General features: G+C 33.8%; 1 protein-coding gene across 10 annotated transcripts; it reads left to right on the top strand.

The window, feature by feature from the left end:
- Nucleotides 1-520: 520 nt before the first annotated feature.
- On the top strand, nucleotides 521-25,773 carry CLIP-190 (Cytoplasmic linker protein 190). Of its 10 annotated transcripts, none has more exons than XM_018450122.1 (17): nucleotides 521-643; nucleotides 1,356-1,496; nucleotides 10,777-10,851; nucleotides 11,895-12,047; nucleotides 12,339-12,530; nucleotides 14,096-14,297; nucleotides 15,043-15,268; nucleotides 16,151-16,195; nucleotides 17,521-17,661; nucleotides 17,960-18,103; nucleotides 19,361-19,381; nucleotides 20,655-20,838; nucleotides 21,474-22,145; nucleotides 22,435-22,553; nucleotides 22,630-22,942; nucleotides 23,064-23,215; nucleotides 23,301-25,773. In XM_018450122.1, the coding sequence occupies exons 2-17, from the start codon at nucleotides 1,385-1,387 to the stop codon at nucleotides 25,467-25,469; spliced, it is 4,920 nt and encodes a 1,639-aa protein (XP_018305624.1). In that variant the 5' UTR covers nucleotides 521-643; nucleotides 1,356-1,384; the 3' UTR covers nucleotides 25,470-25,773. The 10 variants fall into 10 exon arrangements, with proteins under 10 accessions (XP_018305624.1, XP_018305606.1, XP_018305597.1 ...); XM_018450104.1 differs by having other exon boundaries at nucleotides 17,951-18,103; XM_018450095.1 differs by having other exon boundaries at nucleotides 17,939-18,103.
- The last annotated feature ends 1,551 nt before the right edge of the window (nucleotides 25,774-27,324 follow it).

Genomic DNA, 27,324 nt, shown 5'->3' with positions numbered 1-27,324 from the left:
GCTGAACGCAGCCATTGAATCAGTCTTATTGTGATTGGTCCATTATTGATCGGCAGTCAGAGTTGGCAGTCTGGTCGGCCTGCAGAGTCGGTAGTCTGATACGGGCTTAAGGCTATCTTCGTTTTCAGGGATCAAAAGACAATAATGTGCATAATGCATCGTTTATCCTTGTTGTTCACCAAATGTTAAACAAGGATGATGGCTACATTTACAACGTACATTTAGGTCGCGGCCTAAATGCACGGTGTAAACGTAGCCAATGGATGCATCATACGCATCATGCAAGATACGGAACGTACCTAAAGATAACCCCAACCGCGGTTGCTTGTGATTGCTATACCAGAAGCACGCCAAAAATCGCCTATTATGATGATTGATGACGAATGACAACGGCAGAAACTTTTGGTGGAATCAAATTTTATTTTAAGACAAATTTCGCACTAACAAGTTGGCGGGCTTGACTACGACCAACTGCGACTGCGGGTGCAGGTGTAGTTGGTGTAGTGTAGTTGTCATTCTTTTTTCATAAGCGTGGTAGGGTAATTTTCACGTTGCGCTCATATTTTGCGGTTCTTGCGATTGATGTGCGTAAAATGCGTTAGCTGTCGACCTGACGGATCACCCCGAACAGCATTTCGCTCAGGTGAGACCGCGATTTTCATATTTTGCGTTCTATGCACGGATGCGAACTCGTCGCGCGCTTTTGAGGTTAACTCTCGCTCGTCAAATTCAAGTTCCTTTCACTCTTGCTGAAGAAGGTACGCATTGTTGTCACTCATCGATCTGACAGTATTGGTACTCGCGCATATTCGCGAATGTATTCATGAGTACTCGCGATCGTTCGCGCAACTTTTGCCCATCTTCTTACCCAAGAAAATATGAGAAATTGATGATGACATGGTTTTAGTTTGAGAAATCATAAATTTCTTGATTGGTTGACTTCGCAAAATTCAGGCATTTAATTTAGGCTGTTTATCTTTTAGAGGATACAGTCGACATAACGTTCTATTCGTGGCATTTAATGAATAAAAGAAACAGAAGATTTTGTTTCCTAAAAGGAAAGTAGTCATAATCAATGCTTCAAATTTTCCTTCTTGTCAAAGTTTATCCACGTTCGATTTCACTCTAACTTGAAGATTATTATAGTAGTATTTTTTACTTCAAAATGTAGTTGAATGTAAGAATGCCAGTAAAGTGCTAGTAAAAGAAGTTTATTTACATCCTATATATTCCTGATGTCATTTCTTTATTTGTTCATATCTCTATTTTTATTCAATTAATTTCTTATTTGGTATTTTTCAGGATTTTTTAAATGTATCTTTTTTTATTAACAATGCATAATATTTTTGTTGCAGTGCAGTGTAACATAGTGAATATATAGAGCATGACGGAGCCTAAACCATCAGGACTAAGACCGCCGTCAAAGATAGGACGCCCTTGCTCCACCATGCCTCCTAGACCAGCAATCCCGCCTTCTCCAATAAGACCAACGATCAGTGAGTCTTTAACAAAATTGGGTGCCGTTCTTTTTTATTGCATGCATAATGTATTTTTATATTGTTATGATCGTATGTCATATCTGTTATCCATTTTTATACTAAATGGATATGATATATATATCTCTGACATTGTTAGAGAGACATAAAAAGAAGTATCTAACAATATCTCGTGTTAAGTAGAAAAATAGATCACGTATTAATAAATGTATATACCCGTTCTTTATAACACTTTGTTTATATAAGATAACAGAGTATCTCAAAAAGGAGAATGTTAAGTTTTTGCTATTTTTCGACCAAAATGAATAAGTTCCTTGATGTACAGTTTATACATCATATTAAGGAGTTCCTTAAACGGAGTAGCCCTTTATTATGTAATTTGTATATCTTGGAACTTTTCATTTTGGCTGAAAAACAGCTTTAACTTAATATCCTCCTTTTTATGTTCCTTTTAATTCTGATTTTAATTCGTAGAACATCAACAGATAGGAGGAATCTTGCCAAAAATATCTTTTCTTTTCATGATTATTTTATCAAAAGTACACAAAAGAAAGATCCATTACCGTTTACCTCATACACATGCAATTATGCATTTGTTGCATTAATAGGAATTGTCGTAAATTTAATCAGAAAGGTATACAAATCAGATATAATTAAATCTATCAAATATTCTAGTTGAGATCAGATAATCAGAAATTCAATTGTGATAACCAGAATTCTAATTCATATGATGATCAGAATTCGTTTCTTCTTGTTGGTATAACTAGAACATTTTTCTCAGTAATGGAAATTAATGGACAATTTAAATGATATATGAAACTATAAATAAACTTTTATTTACATTGTCAGTGTTTCCGTAATGCTAATTTACTTATGCTATAAAAGTGTTTATATGGAGTATGTTTTGACGAGAGTACTACATTATCGCAAACGTTGTTACAACTCGAACATATACCGTGAGTGTCTCGTTAATTCGTGCACACCGGGAACACAGTGCACGCCCACAAGTCGGTCGTGAACGAGCGTGAACGCGAGTCCGCAAGTTGCTCGCACGAGTCGTTCTTCGGCCGTTCGCGACGACGCATCCTTTGTGAAAGAGAGGGAGAAAGAGAGAGAGAGAGAGAGAGAGAGAGAGAGAAATTGGTAAATATTTTTCACGAGAAATTCTTGGGAATTAATGGTGAGTCGCGTGAGTCTATCGCGAGTAGTGCGTTCTTTTCTGTCTCCTTAAAAGAAGAAACGGAAACATTTCTCTTTGCTTTGTGCCGAAATTGCGGTGAGTTTAACTGATCGTCGAGAAAACACTACGAAGCGAACTGCTTAGTGATCAGTCTCTTGGTTTGATCTAATAGTAATTATTTAAAATTTTTTATTGCATTTTGTAACATTTTATTTTTATTACATTTTGTTTAACCTCGTACATTAATTATCACTCAGTTCGATTATTGCGATTTATAAATGTTACTGTTTTACATTTATGAAAGCTGATTAACTTGACTTGTCGCGATTAATCGAAAGTGGTCTATATTTTTTATCCGTTTTTGCGGGACGTATTTTTGAACAATAAATCGCTTTTTGAAAAGTGACTAAAACGACTAAGAATTATTCACCACAAAAAATAATTGGCAGATAATTCGAAAATTAAAGCAAATCTCTCGGAAATAATATCTTAACTTTACAAGCATTTAGTGTTTTTAAATATTTTAATTAATATGTTTAATATTAACCTCGATTGGTCTATTTGATCCAAAATGTAATTTATTTTTTTACTAATATTTTATTTAAAAATTTTTTCTGTATTTTTTTTTATATTTGATGACTTTTTTCGTCTATTAATTTAAAATTTTTTTCTATGAAGATTTTTTTTTATTTTTGCGAACTTTTTCGTCATATTGACACAGATGATGTAATAGTAAATTTAAACAGACCAGCAGGGTTAATATATTGCTGCCATATGTCAAATGAAATTATTGCCTAAATTCTAAGCAGAATCGTAAGGCTCGTAACATACTCCTGTAAGACTTGTAAGAATTTTTAAATGCTTATACCTTTATACAATTTTTGCAGACAGCTTCTTACTAGCCATAAAATTTACAAGAAATCGTAGATATTTACGAATAATCATAAGTCTTATGATACATACGCATAAAATTAGAATACTAGTCACATATTCTTACAAATTTGACGAGAACACATTACGAATCTTACGAGTCTGCTTAGAATTGACCCATAAATATTCTCCATATATATGATATACATAAACGCTTGGTAGTAATAATAATAATTAATAGTTTTTTCAGAAAATGTATCGTCGCTATATATCATTGCTTTATCATCCTTATACTAACTTTTACGTAATAATCTCTTCTTCGATCACACGATCGACCGATTTTCCCTCACATAAGTCCGTACTACTTGTAATTACATTTTAACATCAGTTTACAATTTTTCCCTGTTTCCTTTAATCTAAAATCTGAATTCTTATTTTCTCCTTTATTTCCTCTTTCTCAAGTTCGAGAATTTTTCTTATTTTTTTCGTTATTACTTTTCTATTCTCTTTCTTTTCTCAGATCTCTTTCTTTTTTTATTTTTATTTTGTATAATAACTTTATTCTCACATAATACAAGCGAATATAAAGGCACTGTGGAAAACAGATTTTGTGTCGCTTTATTTTTCTGCCGCGCAGATTCTCGGCGCGCCTCTCGACGATGCATAACGGGCGAGGTGCGTTTTCGCGATCGCCTCTGGTCGCATCCAGGGCACGTATCTTGCCTTATTGGTGCAACGCCATTGAGTTGCCTTCGCACGTCGTCGGCTGACGCATTGCGATTATGCAAGTCGGTGTTGATCTCGCGCCCGCGATTTCATCCCGGGCGTTTCATCTTTCCTCCCCGCGAATCTTTCTCTTTTCTCCGATTTTTTTATTCTTGTTCTCTTTTCCTTCCCATTTTAATTCTCTTACGAGATCGGTCGATCGTTTCCAGTTTCGCAATTCGATCAGAAGACTCAAGGTCTCCGTTTTTCGTTTCACGTTATTGCGAGATCTCGTGGAAAGAATATGCAGTCGAATTGTCAGTAATTACCGAAATTTTAAATAAAGAGGAACGTCTCAAATGTCAAAATATTAAAATTACATATATTTTTAATTATCTAAAATTAGCAAATTAATGAAGAATATAAATTAACTCTTATAGACCGGTTTCTCATAGTCGGTTCTTATTTCAAAACCGTCGTAATATTTTAAAGAGTCAATATGATTCTGTGATCGGTTTACAACAATTTAAGAAAAACCTAGTTAAATAATGATTTCTATTCTTTTCTATTTTTTTAATATCTACGCAAATTTACAAATACTTTCTAAAGATGTTAAAGCATATTTTAAAAGTGATGAAAATTAATTCGGGATATGAACGATCCGTTATGTGCAGTAAAGGAAAATCGTGTGTAATCAATTTTTATATTTAAGATCTTAAGTCTGTATTTAAGAAAAAATTGACTACACACCATTTTCCTTTACTGCACATAATGGATCGTTCATATCCCGAATTAATTTTCATCACTTTTAAAAAATTATAAAAAGTGTTAATATGATTCTTACATATGCTTTAACATCTTTAGAAAGTATTTGTAAATTTGCGTAGGTATTAAAAAAATAGAAAAGAATAGAGATCATTATTTAACCAGGTGTTTCTAGTATTTCAAAGAAAAGAAATGCGTAGGACATGAATGACCTAATCGAGTTATTATAAAAAAAAAAAACTGGTTTGAGTAGTTCAAATGGATTGTCAGCTGTGAATATATTTTTGGAATAATTTGTAGAAATAATATAAATTTTAGACATAATTATAGCTAGATTCTTCTATATGCAATATTAACAAAAAGCAATATCGAAACGAAAGGATAATTCTCTTATTGTAATCGATTACAGTTCAAAGTGTTATTAAGCATCGTAATTATTAAATATTTTATCATTATGCGATTTGTGGTAGCGTTAACGATTTTTCAATCGCTCGCATCCGATTAGCCGATGATTTTTCTTTTCGACAAGGACTCAATTATAACCGCGAAGGCAACGGAAAAGTAAAGGATTTCTGTGGTAGCGGCCACTGACGCAATCATCGTCGGTATGGTGTTCTGTGGTAACTGTGACACCATCAGCTAAATATGGAGAGATAAACGGTTTATGAGCACGCGTTCGTTTCGGGCTGCTTTACTGTTTGCCTGTTTGTACGCTATTAAAGCCGGTTTTAAGGCCATCCATTCGAATTCCGCAGTTTGACGAAAGTCCTATTAGTCTTCGGTAAATATGAAAAACGTGGGCACGTATACGGTATTTATAAGAATGATAGCATGTAATGTACAACGCGCTCGTTTCACCTGTTCTACTCGTGAAGGTGTAGAATATATAACTGTATATATATATTTTTTTTTGTTCAATTAGATTGTGTTTACTTGCACAATGTTTTGCAATCGGGCAGATAAAAATATTACTAAATGTTGTCATCGAGATAACATTTACTGCTTAATCACGTTTGCCACATCATAATCTCATTATGATACGGGATGAATTATATGTAACAGCTATAACGACACCTCTCTCTACTAGCTATTAACCTTGTTTACGTATTGTTACGCATGAGAGATCAAAGTGCCCGTATATTCAGTGGCAGAGTCTCTATACAGCCATTCTTATAGCCGTGTCGTATTGAGTGATCGGGGTACTTGACACTCTATTAACCCTGCAAACCGTAATCGTGAGATAATCGATGGGTTACGGTAATTCGGTAATAAACCGGCGGGTTTGTTAAAGTTCAACTAGAAGATCAAACATATTTTATTTTTGTACTATCCGAAAATTGAATCAAGGAATTCTAAAAGATAATTTTGTAAAATTAAAAGATTTAAAAGAATTTTTAGGTATATGTAATGCGATGTTTATGCTTCCTTTTGATGTTACAAAAGAATATTGCAGAAATTTCAAGCAAATATTAAAAGCGACATCAGCTTAATGTAGAAATCTAATTGCAAATGAATGATTTTGCGGGAGATTTTTTGAAAGTCTTCATTTTTTAAAACAATTATATTTATTAAATAGAATTTACATAATTAATTAGTGATGTTTTATGATATAAAACAATAATGCAAAATATGTGTCAGAATTGATGTAAAACTGATTAATCATGTGAGATGCATAATTCGCAGACACTTGCGAACGAATCATGGCGCCACGATTACGCGTCAGATCTCGTCGGTGTATATTAATTAATCATGATCAACACGCTCGAATAAAAAAGTACAGTGTATTCTGTCATCAGACATCATCGTGCGATCGCGCACGTCGCGTATGGCTCTAATAATCGTATACCGCAAGGTTTCGTATAGATTATTATGCGCACACTGAAAAAAATTTCTGCAGGTTAAAAATGAACGAACCAGAAGATTCTGATCATATTAATCAGATTTCTGGTTATCTCATTTAGAATTATAATAGATTCAACCAGAAAATTCTGATTTGTCCATTTTCAACCAGAATTTCAATTAATGCCAGATTCTTTCCAGTGCAGCGTATCTGGATATTTCGGGACGAACTTTAATAACAGAAATACGTTTCTTTCGAAATTTAGAGAGGATGCAGTTTCTCTTCGAAATTTAATTAAAGTTCGCATTCTTTCATTTTTATTATCTTTTTTTAACATTGTATTCATTGTAATATAAAAAATATGAATACAAAAAATATAATATTAGGCTCTAAAAAGTGGAGTAAATCATATCAATATAAATGCTTATAAGCACCTACACTGGAACATTCTTGTTTATACAGGGTGTTTCCAAATTAAATGGCAAAACTTCGGGAGCGTGTAGAGGAGTAAAAAACTAAGAAAAAAAGTCCTATAGACATATGCTCCTTTTTGCTTTGTTTCGCAGGAAATCACGAAAAAAGAAAAAAATATATTTAATTTATTATTTTAATTATTTTATTTATAAACTTTTTAATGAAGATTTTGTTCGAAATGTGCACCTCTTGCAGCAATACAAGCATTGCATCTGTCAAACACGGCTCTTGTAGCAGCCAGGCACTGTTCTTGCGATATTCTGTTCGCTGCAGCTACGATACGATTTCTCAAATGTTGCTCTGATTGAATAGGCGAAGAATAAACTTCTTGCTTCAGAGTACCCCATGCATAGAAATCTAATGGCGTTAAGTCGGGCGAACGAGTTGCCCAATGTACTGCTCCTCCACGTCCAATCCATCGTTGTGGGAATTTTCTATCTAACCAGGTTCTAGCGACTCTGCTGTAATGAGCAGGGCATCCATCTAATTGAAACCACATTTCAGTACGTTGTTGTAATGGGATGTTTTCTAAATAGTCAGAAAATTCATTCTCCAAGAAATTTAGAAAACGGTCCCCATTTAATCTTGCAGGTAAAAAAAACATTTTTTTTCGATTTCTCTGAAACGGAGCAAAAACGAGCATATGTCTATAGGACTTTTTTTCTTAGTTTTTTACTCCTCTACACGCTCCCGAAGTTTTGCGATTTAATTTGGAAACACCCTGTATATTAAGATTTTATTATATGTGCATTAAAAAACAATAAACATTTCAACTTACAATTTTGGATTCAAATATTCTAAAAAGTAAGGACTATTTAGAGCCAAATGCTGGGTGATTTTTGCAGTAACAATATATATTCGTCAAATACAAAATCAATCATACGTTTCGATTTTTAATTTGGTTATCCTCAGTGGGATCATAACATCGATGATAAAATAAAATAAAAATTAAAATATCCTCTATTACGCTCTCTATGTTATTACCTACAAGCATTATTAAAATTGATTCCTTATGATAAACATATGCAGCTGTGCAAAATATGTAGATGCGAGGATGTACTGGGTACAAAATCATGTACTCTCTAACAACATTTTCAAATTATGTATCTGACATCGTACTGCAATAAAGCATATTGGTAGAAAAGTTATATAAAAATTATGTATATCTGACGTTAATTTGAATCAAATTATATGCTTGCCCACACAGTATATCAACACAATAAAATTACATAATTTAATCTCTGATTTTTATAACAAAGAATATGTAATATAATTTTATTATGTTGAAATTGTGTGATGTGGGGATACAAGTAGGCATAAATTTGATTCATATTAACGTCAGATATAATTTTTATATAACTTCTACCAATGTGCAGGGTTTTATTTTTAATTGTTACAACTTTGGGTCATCCTTAGTAAATCAGTAATTCTTATAACCATTTATATTGCTATGATTTACACTCTTTTATAGAGCTTAATATTATATTATTTATTATATATTATATTAATTTTTTTAAAGGACTGCATACTTCTTACGTTAGGCCTCTGGCCTGTATTATACTTCTCTCATAAGCTTGTGGTGCGTACACTGATTTTTCATTTGCCACGAGTATATGAGACCTACAGTTTTAATGCCGGTTTCGAACGGCGAATTTTTCGAGAGGTGTTTCTGTGAACAAAGATACTCTCGCGAGGTGGCGGCCTTTTCCAAGAGGAGACACGAGCGTAAATATTTTGATTCTTACTGGGATCGAACCCGGGACATCTAATAGACTAGTGCCTGCCATACCATGCTCGCGCTCAGATAATTTACATACATAGTACATAAATTCACACAGAATCATACAAGCACTTAAGATCCAGCTAAACCTTTAAGGCATTGATTTCTATAGGTTGTATTTCTCACATATACGATCCTATAAGATATAATATTGTTTAAATTATTTTAATGAATTTTATTAAAAAATTTTAATTACATTTTAATGAAATTGAGATCAAAATAAAGACCAAAACATTCCCGTTTGACTGTACCTTTATTAATTCAGACATTTCGAGATCAGGGCACCGTCGACCAACCGATCGCGAACGGTTGTTTGCGCGTCATTGAGAGCGACGCAATGTGCGCGTAAATAGGTGCATTAAATGCAGATTGTATGGCGATAAAATTGTCGGGATACATAATGCCTCTCTCGGTCGCGGTGGCGGTTGCGGCCGCGTAATCGCGATTTCATCTCGTCGAACAGAGGCTCCGACCCACGCGACCGACCTACTACGACAAGGCACGCACCCACGCGCTTTTCCATAAGTAATTAATTAAATCGCGAATCGCCACGATACCCGGACATACCAGCGACTCCTTTTGCGGAGTTTTTTTTCACGCCGCAGGGACATCGGCGAGATGAATGATGAGCTTTGTAATGTTGTCGCAAGGGTCCTATACAAGGAATCCATGAAACGAGAAACTACAACAACATCGCGGAAGTTAAAGAGATGGAATTCATGAATTTATGAAAATTATATATATTCAAGATACAAATTATTCGTAAAATATAGGGATAGCTGAAATATAGAAGCAAAATAAACTTATGATTATTGAGATAAGTAGGCGTTCCTTTTATTTCTAATTTATTAAAATAACATGTTACGATTAAACGATCGTTCTATTAAAAAATATCTCGCATGACTGCATATATTGCACTAGAAATCGCCAGATCTTATCGGCGTCATTTGGACACTCCCTGATTCGCCATTAATGATTCGTTTACATAAGTCTCTGTCTTGACCCGATTGTGATCAACTTCCGATTATTACCACGACAATTATAGGACCAAGCCCTGATGTGATTCGCGCCGAATCACCTCTCGTCGTTCCTCTTTAACGTCGCTTCATAATAATTAGTAATTAACTTAGCGTATTATTAATTAACTTTGCAACTTCACACTAACGTCATCACGTGTTCCCAGATTTATTATCAGCTCACACACAACACACACAACACAAATTAGCCTTGAAAAAAAAATGAAATTACATAAAATAAAAGAAAAATATGTAAAATGACAAAGAATTATTAAATTAAAGTGATTAGAGATATTAATTGTATTATATTAAAATTAATTATACATATGTGTTGTATTCATGTTAATTTTTAATTAATTATTATTAATTTCCAATATATTTAGTTATCGTTGATATTTATTAGCCTGCACGTAGACTAACGTTATTTTACTGTTATAATTGTATTGAATCGTAGCGATTCGTAATACTAATACACAAATTATCATTAAAACGATAATTGCCAATTAAACTGATTGGACAAAATTTGAATTAAATAATGCATTCTCGACTACGGCAAAGTGAAATGTTTTTTTGCACCGAGGTATGCTCCATTTTCCCCTTTTGTTTTTCGTTTTTGCTATGATTTGCGTTATTTTGCATGGCAACGGCAGATCAGATGGAGCCTCTCTGGGAAACTGCTTCGCACGGCCGTCAAATAAACGAGGCTAGCTTGCGAAGAGGATCAGGTAAGCCGTATTCAATGAAGCTTTTCTTGAAGCCTACTCGAAGATCGCAATTCGTAAAGCTGTTTGCAAGCAAACAGCAAATGATCTTTCATGGTCAATGGAAATTTATTTTGCAGAACTAATAAAACTTGAAATTAATACCATCTGTTAATTGATATTCGCGTATTTGTTCGAGATTTTGAACGTTTTACACTTTTTTTTAAATAAAACGTATTTAAATGCACGTGTGGCAAATGAAACATATCCACGTGTCTTCCAAATTTAGACTTTAGTGAAATACGAAATTAGATAGTTTTCACGATGAGGGATATGTGTGAATTTTCGTGAGTATAGCTGTGTAAGTTTGTAAATATTATTCGTCTATAATAATGCATTATATCTTTGTATTTATATTAATGGTTTTGCTTTATATGTTATATCATTTATATTATTATTATTATTATAGGTAGCGTAATACTTACATATACTACGTTACATATGTTTTATATGTGCATGCGTAATATATAATATAATAATTAGCAATGATATGAATTATAGTTAATGCACTACATATCTTGATATAACGTTAAGGATGTCCTAGAATTTATTGAATATTCTTTGAATCTTCAACCAAGTTAGAGTAAACTTCTTGTAATTTAGAAAATAATTTAAATATTTTAAAGGATGCTATTTACAGCAGTTATTTATTTTCCGTTTAACATTATTAAAATATTGACTTTCAATTAATCGATAACCAAAGCCGAAACTGAAATTCTTTTAAAGTAGAATCTACTTTAATCGCTAATTATTCGATGGTTGGATATAAATTCAATAATTTTGGCTAAGTGAAAAATCCACTTCAGAAATTTTTTAGAGTCTAATAAAAATCGAGATCACAAGTTGTCGAAGATTTTACGTTTATAGCCCAGTATCGAATCGTTAATTTTATTAGACCTGTGTCCTGCGATTTGTTTATCTTTAATTTTTCTCTGGAAATTTGAAATCGTAATTTAGCGTTGTTAACAGTCGATATTTCAAAGAGAATTCTCTTTGATCCCGCGTAGATACCAGCGTTGTTCTAACTGAAGACACAGACAGCTTTAAGATTGGTGACCGAGTATGGGTTGGCGGCACGAAGCCAGGCACAATCGCTTATATCGGCGAGACCAAATTTGCCCCCGGAGACTGGGCAGGAGTCGTCCTGGACGAGCCCATCGGTGAGGAACATCGTAACGATCTTACCCAATCGTATGAATTATAAAAATCCAAGAATCAATTTTGAAGAATGCGAACCGATTCTCAAATTTAAAATATCGTATTTGTAAATCATTTTCCTAACCAATCAAGATTGTCCAGATCATACTGTACCTAACCGAAGTCTTATTATATACAAAGTTCCATTAAATGAATGAAAGAAAGTTTTTTGACCAACAAGAGAGATAAATCGGCGGAATTCAGAGACGGAATGCAGATAGATGAACTTTAAGTTCCCGAACCTTAAACTTCAGGAAAGAACGACGGTTCAGTGGCGGGTAGCCGGTACTTTCAGTGCGAACCGAAGAGAGGGATCTTTTCGAGGCTCACCAGACTCACCAGATTGCCGTTGAGCGATCATCAGACGAGCGTGATCGTGACGCCAACGACACCGCCCGACAACTCCAGGGGTGGCTTCATCAGCAAATCCATGTCGTCGTCATTGAGTAAGGATCGCTACAAGAGATACTCACCACGCCCGTAGACTTCTAATTAGCGCTGCATACTCGAACGCACGCCAAACGCCGTCTACAGATTTATTATCTATTACTTAGTTTCTTAGTTCTTTAACCCTTTCGCCTCCCTCGTTGTAAGAAAAGAGTATTTAATAATATCGAATGAAATTTAAAATATCGAATGAAATAATTTTATTCTATAGTAGGTATTCTTTTTTTAAAACAAGATATTTATTTTTTTTAAGCAGATTATATCATTGGATTTACACAATTCAGTGATATTATTTAACATTTAAAAACTTCTGCTGAGAATTGCTATCCGAATGATAACTGCGATAAGAAATATTTTATCTAAAACATTAGGTATGATAGTTATATCTACACGGAGAAAATTTTCTTTTAAAATTTACCCTGAAAATATGGTAGTTGTGGTACAACACAATATTTTATAGATTTTTACCATGCACTTTAGTAAAATTAATCAAACTTATTTTATATTTTATTGTAGTTCTATTAACGAATAAGAAAGATTTATATAAAAATTCTTCGAAATCCAATGTTGTCCCACGACTATCATATTTTCAGAGTAAACTCTAAGAAAAAATTCTCTCCATGTATTACATAGAACTAACACACCATATAACGAAATTATCATTAAAATTAAACGACAGAAAAAGTGAAGCGAAAGTGTTAATCGTAGTTGATGCTATGTTGTACCTAATAGAGGCTTAAAGAGCACAAATTACTTTTTTAATTACTTTGCATTAGTTTAATTACGGCAATGCGATAGTGCTTGAACGCTCTCTACTATGGAAAGTAAGCACAACTTGATGTAATTTAGTTTTTCAGTCAGCATGTAGCACGGAAATAATTTAGTCTCGTTAGCATGCGGTGACATGTGACATAATTTAAAATTTTTTTAACTTAATTTTCGTATAATAATTTTATTTCGTAAATAATGCGCTTATCAGTAGAAAAGTAGAAAAACATCGAACAAATTATCTGCAGACGTTCATATTTATAAAAGTGACGGAGCAGTTTAATATTTTTAGAAGCAGTAATATAGTTACACACCTAATTTCGAAAGTAATAAATTTATCAATTAAAAATACATTGAATAAACAAATTGACGTATTCATAGGAAATGAATGTTTATTCTCATCTTATAGAATAGAGAAGCAACTGATTTTTCTTTATATACAATAATAAAAGGAAATATTTTATCTTGTAGAAAAAGAAGTCATTTAACTGAAAGAACAATAGATTTATTAAAAAGAGAAAAGAGGACTATAATAAAAAATATGAATATAGGGGAGGAATGTATTTATAAAAATATAAATGTAGATTTAGCTTTAATAGAACTTGGCAAAGGAAAAAGAAAGATATAATTTGACCTTCATATATATAAAAACTTAGGAACGAATCTAGCTTCGTCGTCAAGTAGAAACAGACGCTGTGTAATTTTAATAGAATAGACCCAACCTCACTCGTGGTTCCTTAACCGGTGTGAATGATATGTAATAATGATCGCGCATCGCTGAAAACTGTGAATGCAGATACATCGACGACAAGTCTGTCGTCCACGACACAAAAGGGCGAGCTGAGGATAGGTGACCGGGTGATAGTGTCGTCGAGCCAGGGCAGCAAAACCGGCGTACTCAGATATCACGGCCTCGCGGAATTCGCTGCGGGCGAATGGTGCGGCGTGGAACTGGATGAGCCGATCGGCAAGAATGACGGTTCCGTCAATGACAAAAGGTGTGCATCCTTTCCATTGAACCTCCGTAGCACTTTGACGCAAGAAAAAAAAAAGGAAAAAAAAGAATATCAAACTCGCCTCAGATTTCCGATTATTTAAAGCAATCCTGAAGCTCTCAATCACTCCCAGAAAATCATTACGTTGTTTACATTAAGAGCGTATTACGCCATTTAAATATGACTTGTTAAAAAATTCCTTTTCTCATTTCTTAGAGTACATACTGCGTTTTATTAAGCATTATTAATGAATTTAATTCTTCTCTGCCGGAATGATATAATATCTAGGAGGTTCTTGAAATATACGATCAAGGTCCGTTTTTATAATATATAGATATCTAAGGATTAAGGTTACCAAGAAATTCATGAATGAATTTTATTGATGAATTTCTTGGTACCTTTAACCTTTAGATAATCATGTATTATAAAAACGGGCCTAAATGCCAGTCATCAATTTACATTATCTGACATTAGGTTCTCAAAATACTGCTAGAGATGTTTTTAATTTTTAATTTTTGCATAAGAAAGGGGAGAATTTTTATTTCTAACGCCCAATGATATCGGAAACTTCAGAGTTTTCTTCTTTAATTTGTTAACGCGTTCTCAACGACTAATGCTCGATGAATGACATCACAGTATTCGTGAAAATTTGCGAGACATTTGCGAAACAGTGTTTCGCATGATCTCCCCTTACACTTGAGACTCACATTCCTAAGATCCCGCGGAACTAACCCATCCGTTGATCCAGATACTTCGAGTGCTCGTCCAAGTACGGCCTGTTTGCGCCCGTGCACAAGGTCAGCAGGTCGCCGTCCAACAAGAGGCCTTCCCTATGCGTGGTACACAAGCCGAGTGGTGCCGCCCTCAATGCCAGCCTCCAGAAGAAGAGCGGCTCTCGCGAATCGCTCGCTTCCAGCTTCGCCTCGAGTGTTGCCAGCGCGAGAATGAGCACTACGAGCGGAACCACGGCGAGGGTAAGGTTCACCATGCCGGAATGAGGGGATGACAGGATGTGCAGCTATATCTCGCAGCTCGCCGCTAATGTTGTTGGCTCCCTATTTATTAGTTTAGCCGTAGAATGTATTATTGTAATTCTTGTCGTTCTCGTGGTGCTGGGCAATTGACCCTTAAGTTTTCTTCTTTGAGGTACGAGTGAGAAGCTCGCCTACGACTGTGATTCTTTACGGAAATCGATGGCAAATGATGTTATTTTTAAATGAAGGATTCGGTGCAATGAAGTTTTTTTATCGCATTAAAGAAACTGCAAATGTTTGTGTTTGCGAAAAATTACAATTACAATGTGCGCAAAAATTATGAGAAGCGTTATTATTGTATTTTATTTTAATTGTGAGAAGCACTCAATGTAAAAGTGATTTTATTTATCGTGATTATAGGAAGTTAGAGTTGTGTATATAAAGTGAATCTTATATATAGACTATCCAGTCTTACAATTTTTAATCTTGTTTTTGGATGGAACCCTTTAAATTCTTAAACCGTTGAATTCGAAATTTTTGTTTTTAAAAACTTAGAAGATTTAACTCATTTCTTTATTTAATTCGACATATTTAAACATTTCCCTTGCGAATTATGATAGATTCAGTCTCTTCTCGCAACGAATCCTTCTGCGGAGTTACTTAAGGGTTAATCCCGCTCTAAATTGTAGTGATTGCCTACCGCTTTTTAGGCAACTATTTTTTTCTCTTTAACACTGACTCTTTAATCGAAACTTGTAACTTATTGTTAGCGCGCGTGATTTTGTGACTGGTGCATTGATTATTATTTAAAGTTGCAAGATTGCACGATTTATCTTTTTTTTTTGTTTTCTTTTGTGTTTCCGTTACATCCCAATATTCCAGAGGCCTGGCATGCGCACGTCAACACCTGCACGAAGTTCATTGCAGGTGAGATCGTAACTCTGATTACTCCTGATTAATTGTTCTCGTCAATTAGAAGCGATCGTCGATAAGTCATCTCGCTACTCTCCCATCGACTGTTCCCAAATAGTTCGTACACCCTGTAGAAATGGATGTGTAGACATAGATTAACAAGCGCGTTACGATATAAATGTACATTAATTAAAATAATTAGCGAGACGTATAGTTGATTAGTGAGACTCGATTATTAATGGTTGTCGTCTGCGATTTTATTTATTTATTATTTGCCGTTAATTTATTGTTATCGCTCGTCGCATCGTTGATACAATACATAGCGATCTCTGTATATAATGTTAATAAAATCCCACATATTCCTTTCCTCGTAATGTCCTCTGGCTTCTAGGTGAGTATCTCTCCTACGTCGCTTTATCTACATACGTAAATAATTAACAAATCGCCGTTATTACGTTCGATTCTTCCTCGTACAAGATTATCTCAGTTGCTCGATTAATTCATCTTTAAGGATTTCCCATGGCATAATTGAACACAGATCGATATCTGCGTTGGCAGAGAAACGACGACCATCATCATCGAGCTGATTAATCAAACCCTGCCGCTCGGATAATGCAATCTAAAGTACTAATCGTCGATTTACATTGCTAATTACATTTGATTCAGAACGTTGCATATCCGTGGCTATCTCGCATCGAATTATAAACTCGATGATTACGTGATCTTGGCAAAGCTGTTGCATAATGCGGAATGCAATGCGAATAAACGATCAATCGAAGGATTTTCAATTGGCGACATTCATCTCGTTTTTATTGAAACTTAATATTCAACTTGAGTAGAGAGCCAGTGCGTAGTATTGCCTATTTCGCTCGTTTTGTAAAAACTTACATGAAGTAACAAGAAAATTGTTTCAATTATTTATCTCCATTCTATTCCATCTCATGGCTTCTACAAAAATTTTTATAAAAATATACCGATATGTAAGAATTAATTAATTGCTTGATATCGTAAGTTGGCTTTCTCAGTATGTAATAATTTGTATGACGCAGACGTAAAAGTATCTCGCTTTGTTTTAATCTGCTCGACAGCTTTTACAAAAATGTAAGAAATAGAAAAATAAATTGTTTTAGTTGTGCATTTTTTTACGATAACTCTGCCGTAGATAATGTGTATAGGCTATTTTACTGCAATCATAATAATATTATTAAATATGAATTTGATTGCTATTTTACTTCATTGCGCGCTAATACTGCGGTATGATTCCTCTTTGCTAAAATTCTTTTTCCTAAAATACTCCGCGTCATCGCGATGTTGAATTAGAATTCAGATCGTACTTTTAGGAGGTTTTGAAAGAGAAGCAGCAGGAGATCGAGTTCTTGCGAAAAGAGCGTGACCTGGAACGCGAAAGAGTCACCAAGGCGGCGAATCAAGCTGACCAAGCGGAACAATCTGCGCTTTCGATCAAGCAAGAATATGATAAGGTAGATATTTACAAAACGATATTTGTCAAAACCAAATCGTGGTGATGGATGGATTTTTAAACAGGGACAAGTGTCTAAACATGAGAGTTGTGCTTCATTTTTTGCACTTTTATCCCTATTTGCAGGGATTATGCAACGTCAATGGAAATATCTTATCGGATGTAATAAATCGAATCCAATGTCTTTACGTTCTGAAGTTTTTGTCCCAGTTTTAAAATTCCTCTTCTCGTCTTCCATCTTTTTTTTCTTCAACATTTTTATTATTGACAATATTCAGTATCGCGAACAGATACTGCAGACGGTCAGCGAATCGGAGCTTACTGTCGCCAAGCTCCTCAACGAGAAGAGTGCGTTGGCGATGCAGCTGGAAGATGAGAAACGGAAGTGCGAGGATCTTCTGTTTCGCTTCGAAGAGGAATCTGTGAATAAAGACGACATACAGGTACATACACCTAGTATAATTTATATACAGTTCAAACATAATAATTTATCTCAGACATAATAAATGCTAAGTACTTTATTTAAAAAAAAGAAAAAATATATATTCGGAATCCCGAGTAAGTATATTCATTCATGCTACTATTTTGTCTACATTATATATGTTTTGATATTAAAAATTAATAAATTATTAATATTAATAATATATATTTGATACTAATATTATAAAAGATATACACACACATATATATATATATATTATATTTCAGAAAATTTCTGATATTGCAATGACATTTTTTTTCACGAATATAGATTCAAGATGTGAAAAAGAATTTCGTGCAATATTTAATATGAATAATGTTTAAATTTTTGTTATGTTATCCTGATTTGTTTAAATATGCTTCTGTTCTATATAATAATAATAATAATAATAATTATCATAAATATCTCTTTTGTCATACTTGGAAACTTTGGATGGTATCTTCTGTAATTACTCGAAATATTGTACACGCTTTCGTCGTAAATGAGCAATTCGGTATGCACGCGGAATAACGGTGACGGGTAACGTACATTACAACACGTGCTTAGCTACATCGACTTGCCAAAAAGCTCGAGAATTAGCCTAACAACTTTTAGCATCAGAATATTTTATGCAAAAATATCCCGTTCCAAATTTTATTTTAAAACTGATAATATGAATTATAGTTTATCGATGCCAATTTTATAATTATATTCCATGAAAATAGAAATTTTAACTGGAAAAATTAATCTGATCACAAATTCTGTCGTTTTATACTTAAACAATTTTTAAGGAAAGAAAAAAAAGAAAGATCTGGTATTATTTTGTAAAAAGAGATAACAATACCAACAATCGAAACAGGGATACGAGCCATGTGTAATAAAAAATTCTTTTAATACAAATAAAGAACATAATCAAAAATTATGATACATTAAGAGATGATATAGATTACATTGCAATGATAAAAATATAGAATACAAAATTAATATAATACAGACAATTGTTTCCACCTCAATCGGGTCATTTTCAATGTACATAAAACAATTAAAATTCCGTAAATTAATAAATAAATTGATCGCAATGAATAGCTCGATGTATGCAATCCAAAAATTAAAGGCATCGCTTGCTTATGATATTATCTAAATATTCAAATACATACAATTGTGTTACATTCCTTGTAAAGCAAGATAACAATACATTCAGTTTTTCTGTTAATCCGGTGAACTTATCATTTATTTTCAGAAAGAGAGATCTGAGCAAAGAGTGAGTATCCAATGTTTCGGACCCGTGGAAGGATTGACGCAGTATTTGGGCACCGCTTGCCTAATCATCACTCTAGCCATATCATTTTACATTTCGTCGCAGTTCTATCAGAGATCCAACTGACGTGGAACGCGCAATAATAAGAAACGCTAAGAAACGCTATCGCTGTTTAATTTGGCACCGGTCATACTAACAAAATTAAATTATACACTGTAATAACGTCCTAGACATCTTTAATCATCCTTTGCTTATTAATTGCGCGCTAACTTGGAATATGGAATTACGCGTGAAAATTTCGCGTCGAGCACTTTTGAATTTGAAGTTGTACAAATTGTTATTAAGTAGTTTCGTTCTTCGCGATTTAATTTTACATACAAATATGGATTAAAAATGGTTAACTTGGTCACGCTTTGCTTTGTGTAATGGAGTAATGTGAGCTTCACAAATTATACGCTTTGTATGCACAAAGATATAAAAAAATGTAAGCGTTATGTACTCGTTATTTGTTATTATGTTCAGTTATTTATTTATTTATTTATTTATTTATGTAATAATTCTATGCTTTGCATTAATTTAATTGCTTTTTTCGTATTTTGAAGTTATTTATATTATTTATAAATATTTCTTTGATTGTTTGTGATATACCTATGTTTGTATGCACGAATGCCAAAATTGAATAATATGTTTCTTATGAATTGGGTACATACGCGTGTAAAGTTGTTGATTTATTTCTTTCTTCTTTTTCTACACATTATAAAGTATTTATTTCATTTTCATTTCGACAGACTGTGCTTCGCTTATCAGTTATGCTTCTTACTTGTTAACATGTACGCTTTCGGGTATTAATAGGCTTTATTATTTCTGGATAATTACTGGAAGTTTAAACAATGTCTCTTTTTCTTCTCATTAAAAATTATTTTGTTTAAACAAACTTACATAATACGTCGAATGTAAATTATAATAGTTAAATCATATCTTTTTATTTGACACGTGTTTGTGTTTTATTTCAATATTGTAGAAAATTATATACATCGAATTTAATTTTTTCCAAAATATTAGATAATTTCGATTAATTTATTAAGTAGAATTCTTTAAGTAGAAAAAAATACGATTTTTTCTTAAAATTTAAAAAACTTTTTTTATGGAAAATATCGATTGTTGCTTTATATTTTTAATGTAATTGAGGAAATAATTGTATGTTAACACCCGAAACAGATTCGTTGTATGACCTCGTATCTCCTTAGAAACTAAACAGTTACCCTTATCACACTAGGTCATAAATACTGTAAATGAAAGCAGGATCAAAGAACTCGAGGATGAACTCGCGACGGAGCGGCGAGAACGCGTCGTTCAGATGGAACGTGACAGTACTAAACTTTTCGAGGCCGAAGAGGAATTGGCGCGACTACGTAACGAGATTAGTTGTGCGACAAACTCGCAAAACTCTCAGCTTCAAGGTATTCGCGATAGGACACTAGATCTGTGATGCGCGATCTGATCTTACAGCATTTTTCATTTGCAGAACTAATGCTCACTCAGTACATTTTAAAGCGATTGTATACAAATTGATGTAAAGAGGTATGTTTAATAAAAATATAAAAACGAGTTAAACCGCGAAATTTTCAGTATATTTTATTGTGCTATTTGATAAAATATATATTGGGCATTTTATCAATTGAGATATCTCACTTTTACATTCAGATTAGATTAGTGTATGTATGTATGTATAGTACAATGGCTTTAATGTATACTGATAGCGTTTTTCATTGGCAGATCTAGTACGAACTCAGTGCACATTAAAGCTGTTGTACACTATTCTAATCAAAATGTAAAAGTAAGATATCTCAATTGATAAAATGCCCAATATATATTTTATCAAATAGCACAATAAAATGTATGGAATATTTCGCGGTTTAATTAGTTTCTATATTTTTATTAAACGCGCGCGTACATCTTTATGTCGATTTGTGTACAACAGCTTTAAAGTGCACTGAATGCGCACTAGTTCTGCCAATGAAAAATGCTATTAAATTTCTTAAATTTGAAATCTTACGCGATTTTTTCCCTCCTTTATCCTGAAATGGGCTTTTAGATCTGGAAAGTCGTAATCAGAGCTTGCAGGAGATCAAAAGTAGTCTGGAGAAGGAAGTACAAGAGAAATCGGGTCTGGTGAGCGAATGTGTGGAACGTATCAGGGAACTGGAGCTTGTGGTGAACAAAACACAACAGGACAGCACGACTCATAGAGAGTCCGAGAGTCGTTTAGAGAAAGAACTGGGAGCTGTCAAACAAAATTTGCTAGACAAAGAGACAATGATGGAGAATCTGAAGCAGGAATTTGAGAGGAACACGAATATGTTAGGTGAGGAGTTACGGAAATCGAAGGAGATAATCGAAACGATGAAGAGAGAGAATGCAAGCGAAAAGGACTCGCTACTGTTGGAATATCGACAGACTATCGAAAAGAAAGATCGATTGATCAAGGTAAAAACTGAGGAGCTGGAAAACAAGTCCAAGAAGCTGTTAGAGCAGCAGAATGTAGCTCTGGAGGGCTTGAAGACTGAGAATGTCAACCGTATCCGTGAACTTTCGGAATCTTTTGAGCAACAATTGCGAGCGAAGGATACAAAAATCGAGGAAGTCTCGCAGCAACTTGGTCAAAAAATATCGGAGACTGAAAGATTATTGGCCGAATTGGCCGCTGAGCGTGAGCTCTGCAGGAAGAAGGACGAAGAACTGATTAGCGCTCTACAAAAATTAGAAGGTTTGTGTTAATTTTTCATAGAAATGAAAATTTAAAAAATTTAGATTTTAAGAAAATTCAGATAATTGAAAAATTTAATCTTTTGGTTGTTTTGCTTGTGTAGAGTTTACGAATATCGATTGACATTCTACGAGAATAACTTTCGATGAAATATTTGTGATAATCTAGCATTTAGTTTATTGTGCAATTATATTGTGTTTTCATAAAAATATGTAATAATAAAGTATGTAACAATTAAAAATAAATTACGATTTGAGGTTTCGTTGATTTTATCACAAATATTTTGCAGAGCTAAATACGAGGCTTAAATTGGCTGAAGACAGCAATAGTGTGTTGTCAAAACAAATTCAGGATTATAGATCTAAGAGTGATGATAATGTCAGGATTATTCATGAGAAGCAAAAACTGGTAAGAGTATTCTTTTTTTTGTTTCGCACGAATGTAACGTTAGTAATGTTATTTTCACGCTACGTGATCAATCTAGGAGCAAGATCTAGCTAGTTTAATCGCTTCGGAAGAGGAATCCGTCGTGCGATTAAACAAATTGAGCGAGGAATTGAAAGTAAAGGACCAAGAACTCGCGGAATTGCGAAATGCTACTGTGGCTCAAATAGAAGAGATAACTAAACGGTTTGAGGCCCAAATTAATGACAAAGTCAAATATATTGATGAGATAAATGCAGATATTGCGCAAAAAGCCATGATGCTCGTTAAACTGGAGAAATATATCGCTGATTTGAAAGCAATTATAGCGAGCAAAGATGAGGAGATTAAACATCTTCTCGAGAAGACTACAGGTAAGATGAATCGTGAAAGATAGATTTGAAGTTCGCTTAGTTCTCGATTTAAATTTGTAAAATTAATTACGTATGTTTAATAATTATAAACATAACATGTAGCTTGTTTTAAATCTTTTAGAACTGCAAGACGCCCTCACATTATCTGAGCAAACAAAAACGAATTTGGAGAGCGAACTTCGCGTATTTGAGTCAAATGTGCAGAAATTAAATGGACAAGTCACGAGAGCGGAAGAAAAAGTATCGCAACTCTCGTTACAGAAAGAAAAACTGGTTAGTATAGAATAATTAGTTACTAATCTTCTCATGAATAATAAGTTACTAATCCATTGGATTAATGATCTAAATATAATTATAGGAATCCGATATAGCGAGCGCGATTAGCACTTCCGCCGATTCATCAGAACAACTGTCGAGATACAACGAGGACTTGCGAAGAAAAGAAAAGGAATTGGACGAAGCTCGAGAGAAGTTATTCCAAACGGAAACTGCGCTGAAACAAACGGAGGGAAAACTCTCCAATACCGAGACGGAGCTAAATAATAATACGACGTTAATTGAACAATTACGCTCAGAGAAATCAAATTTGGAGTCGCAGATAGATAAGGCTGAAAAATTAAATGCAGATTATGTTGAGAAGATACGCGGATATGAACAAGAAAAAAGTGAATTATCGTTAAAGATGGAAGAAGGCGAATGCGCAAAGAAAGATTTGAAGGAAAAATATAACCAAGTCACCAACCTTACGGAGCAATTGACAATGAAGGATGAAGAAATCGTCAGTCTTCGTGGAGAATGCGAAATCCTGCGAAATTCTTACCAAGAAGAGATATCCTTGTTACAGAAAAAAATTATGGATTTGTCGACCGAATTGTCGACTTCGCGTGACGACATTAAAGATTTGCAAAAGTGTAAGAGCAAACTAGAGGCCAATCAAAGCGCGAATCGTTGGTCGATCGAGGAATTGACGGAGAAATTGAAATCCAAGTCGGACGAAACTTCAAAATTAGAGAATTTACTTCAGGAGAAAGATTCAAAGCTTCAGGAAGTGGAAAATAAATTGTCGGAATTACGGAAAATGTATGATGCCTTAGTTAACGATAAAGCAACTACTCATAAAAATTTAACAACGTCTTTAAATACAACGACAAGTATGGTAGAAGAGTTGAAGAGCAAATTGAAGGACGCCGAAGGAACGATTAAAGATAAAATTGACGAAATATCAAAGACGATGGCGGAAGCAGAAAAATCGCAAGTTCAAATAGCCGAATTGAATACTACAATCTCTTTAATGAAAGAAGAGCATACTCGTAATAACGATGAACTGAAGAACGCACAAGAGGCGATCACACAGAAACAAAGTGAAATAAATGAATTGTTCGAGATGAAAACTATTTTGGAGAACTTAGTGAAGTCACTGGAGACTCAGTTATCGAATTTGCACGAAGAGCTGAATAAAAAAGAGAAGTTACGAACAGAAGCAGAAGTTAAGGTAAAAGAATCAGAATCTTCTAAGGAGGAAGAAATGCTGAAACTGCGGAACTCGTTAGAGTCCGAAGTTGTAGCTAAGCAGAAGAAGATTGAAGACATAAATAAGCAAAATAAAGAATTGGAGGACAAGTTGCGATTGATGCAAGACACTGTCGATAAGCACAAAACTAATTTAGATGATAAAGAAGTTATTATCGGTAAATTAAAGGTGCAGGTGAAAGTTCTGGAAGACGCGCAAGTGGAAAGAGTCAAAGCGGAACAACAGTCACGGAATGAGGAGATCAAGTTGAAGCAGAATGAGTTGAGCGGCGCGAACAAGCGAATCTATGAGTTGCAGCACATGGTAAACACACTTGAGAAGCAGTTAAAAGAACAGGAAACGAAGTCAGCCGATCTGGCGAAAACCATAGAGAACAATGAAAAAGAGGTGAACAAAAACGTGCAAAACTTGCAGGAGAAGCTGAATGTTGCCAAGGTGGAAGAGAAGCGACTTCTGGATGAGCTAAATCGGCTAGAGAAAGAGAACAAGCAAGTCACTGCGAAATGGATGGAGATGACGAATCAGTTAAAGCTGTCGCACGAAAATCTGAAGAACACGTATGACGGGACGGGCGACACAAAGCAGCACATCGTCGCGAGAGATATCGACGTTGTGAAACTGCAAGAGGAGAACGACACCGCAAAGAGCCAAATAGACTTCCTAAATTCCATAATAGTCGACATGCAACGTAAGAACGAGAGTTTGCTGTGTAAAATCGAGGTTCTCGAGATGGGGGTCCCCGCGAACGAGGCCGAGGACTACACTCGAAGCACGCTGGACAAACGAATGGCGGCGCCCCGTATGTTCTGTGATATTTGCGATCAATTCGATTTGCACGAGACGGAAGACTGTCCCCGACAAGCCCAGGATTTCATGGAGAGCGCCGAGAAAACGGTAAAAACTCCGAAGAAGCAATCCGTGGAGAGGCCATACTGTGAAAACTGCGAAATGTTCGGACACGACACGCGCGACTGTGACGACGCCGAAACATTTTAATATTATGTCCATAACCTTGTTTCGTTTGCTTACCAAGTGTCCCATAGTTGTAAAAAGATCTGTTAGATTTTACAGAGTATATTTTTGTATGCCAGATTTTTCAATTGGATCTTAAATCCGAGCATAAGTCTTCTCGCGTAAAACGGGTACATCCAAAAAACATAAAGATTTATGTTCCCTCCAAATTGCGATTTAATCAGGTCTTCCTCTATAAAAGTTTCGCCAATGTATAATTATCTCCTTAGATAATTTTCTTCTAGTTGACTACAGTAGATTTAGTAACTTATTTTTAGCGTAATTTATCGCCACATAATATTAATATTACAGAAATTTAATTTATAAATTATAATAGATTTTTTATTAATTTAATTACGTCAGACATTATTTTTTATTTTATTTAATTGGAATTTGAAAAAAATGGAACTACATATATATCGATATATCGAAATAAAGATAATTTATTGTTACATGTGTTTATATACATATATATTTGAAGGGAACATACATTCGTTTTCCAGCTTTAATATCTAATTTTATAATATTTGTGGCGAATATGTAATGTTTGTATATAATAGGTACTCAAATTAACTAATTATTTCTTTATTTAATATTTATTTTCCGCGTTTGCGCGCTTTAAAAAATAGTTCCTGTAGTGCACGCCGGTAAAAAGCGGAACATTGGACGTGAAGTTTTCCGATAATTAATTCACGCACACCTCTCCTCGAACATGATATTATCATAATCCAGTCAGAGAGTCTTTATTATACTCTTCGTCTAATAGGTAAAAAAGGAAGAAAAAGATTAAAATATATTATAAATCTTGAACACATTTGAAGTTGATTTACGAAAATATCGTGGCCTGCTGTTATCTTGCCTTCCGTTATCTTAGGGTTGAAATATATTTTCTAAGTCGATTATATTGTTGTAACATGTGATGCATTCGAGATAATGCTTTGTAGATAAGAATAAACAAAATTCACGAGAAGTATGACTACAAATCTATAGATCCTTTATCTGTCGAGTAGATATCCTTTTTTCATTATTAATATAAGTACAAATTTTAAGATGCAATATATTTTAATAGAAACTATATATATATTATGTATGTATATATATATATATGACTTAAATTTTGCTTGAATTAAATATTTATTGTTATATTAAATTTTTTATGGAGATACATAATCAATACATATTTGCCATTATTAATACTTATTTCAATTAGTAAGCACATCTACCGAGTTCTTCATAAAAATTAATCGGTTTTAAAAAAAGAATGAATCCTGAACTCATCCTTGTGTGTAGGAAGATTTTTCTATTTGATTTAAATTGTAAAATTTGACAAATATGTTGGGGCGAGGTTTAATAGGATTGGAAAAAATAAGATAAAAAAAAACAGAAAGTAATTATACAACCTTTAGAATCTTTATATATCATATGTAATTGTCGAAGTACATACAATATAAATACTTAAACCTGTAATAACATATAAGCTATATTCGTTTGCGTTAGTGGGCTTATTTAACCAAATCGATAAAATCACGAAACTTATATAAGGGACGTACATTACACATGCGAAAACGTAACATAAATAATGCAGACAGTGAAATAATTTGTATTAATTAAAATGCTGCTCAATCTATTAGCTTCAATTCTCATTATTTTCAGTTTATATTAGCCTTATTTGATCTATAAAAATAATTGTAAAAGATATGTGGTTCTTTATTGAATTTTGTTATAAATGAGTAATTAATTTAAACTTTTAAAGAGAAAATGGCAAAATTTCTTTCAATTCATTTTTATCATTAAAAGAAATTTTGCCATTTCTTAAAAGCTTAGATTTTTCAATCTGTAA

Source organism: Mycetomoellerius zeteki, unplaced genomic scaffold, assembly GCF_001594055.1.
Source record: "Mycetomoellerius zeteki isolate Tzet28-1 unplaced genomic scaffold, Tzet1.0 scaffold106, whole genome shotgun sequence".
Classification (NCBI taxonomy): Eukaryota; Metazoa; Arthropoda; class Insecta; order Hymenoptera; family Formicidae; genus Mycetomoellerius; species Mycetomoellerius zeteki.
Note: the sequence above shows the minus strand (reverse complement) of the source record. Positions and strands in the feature narration are given on the sequence as shown.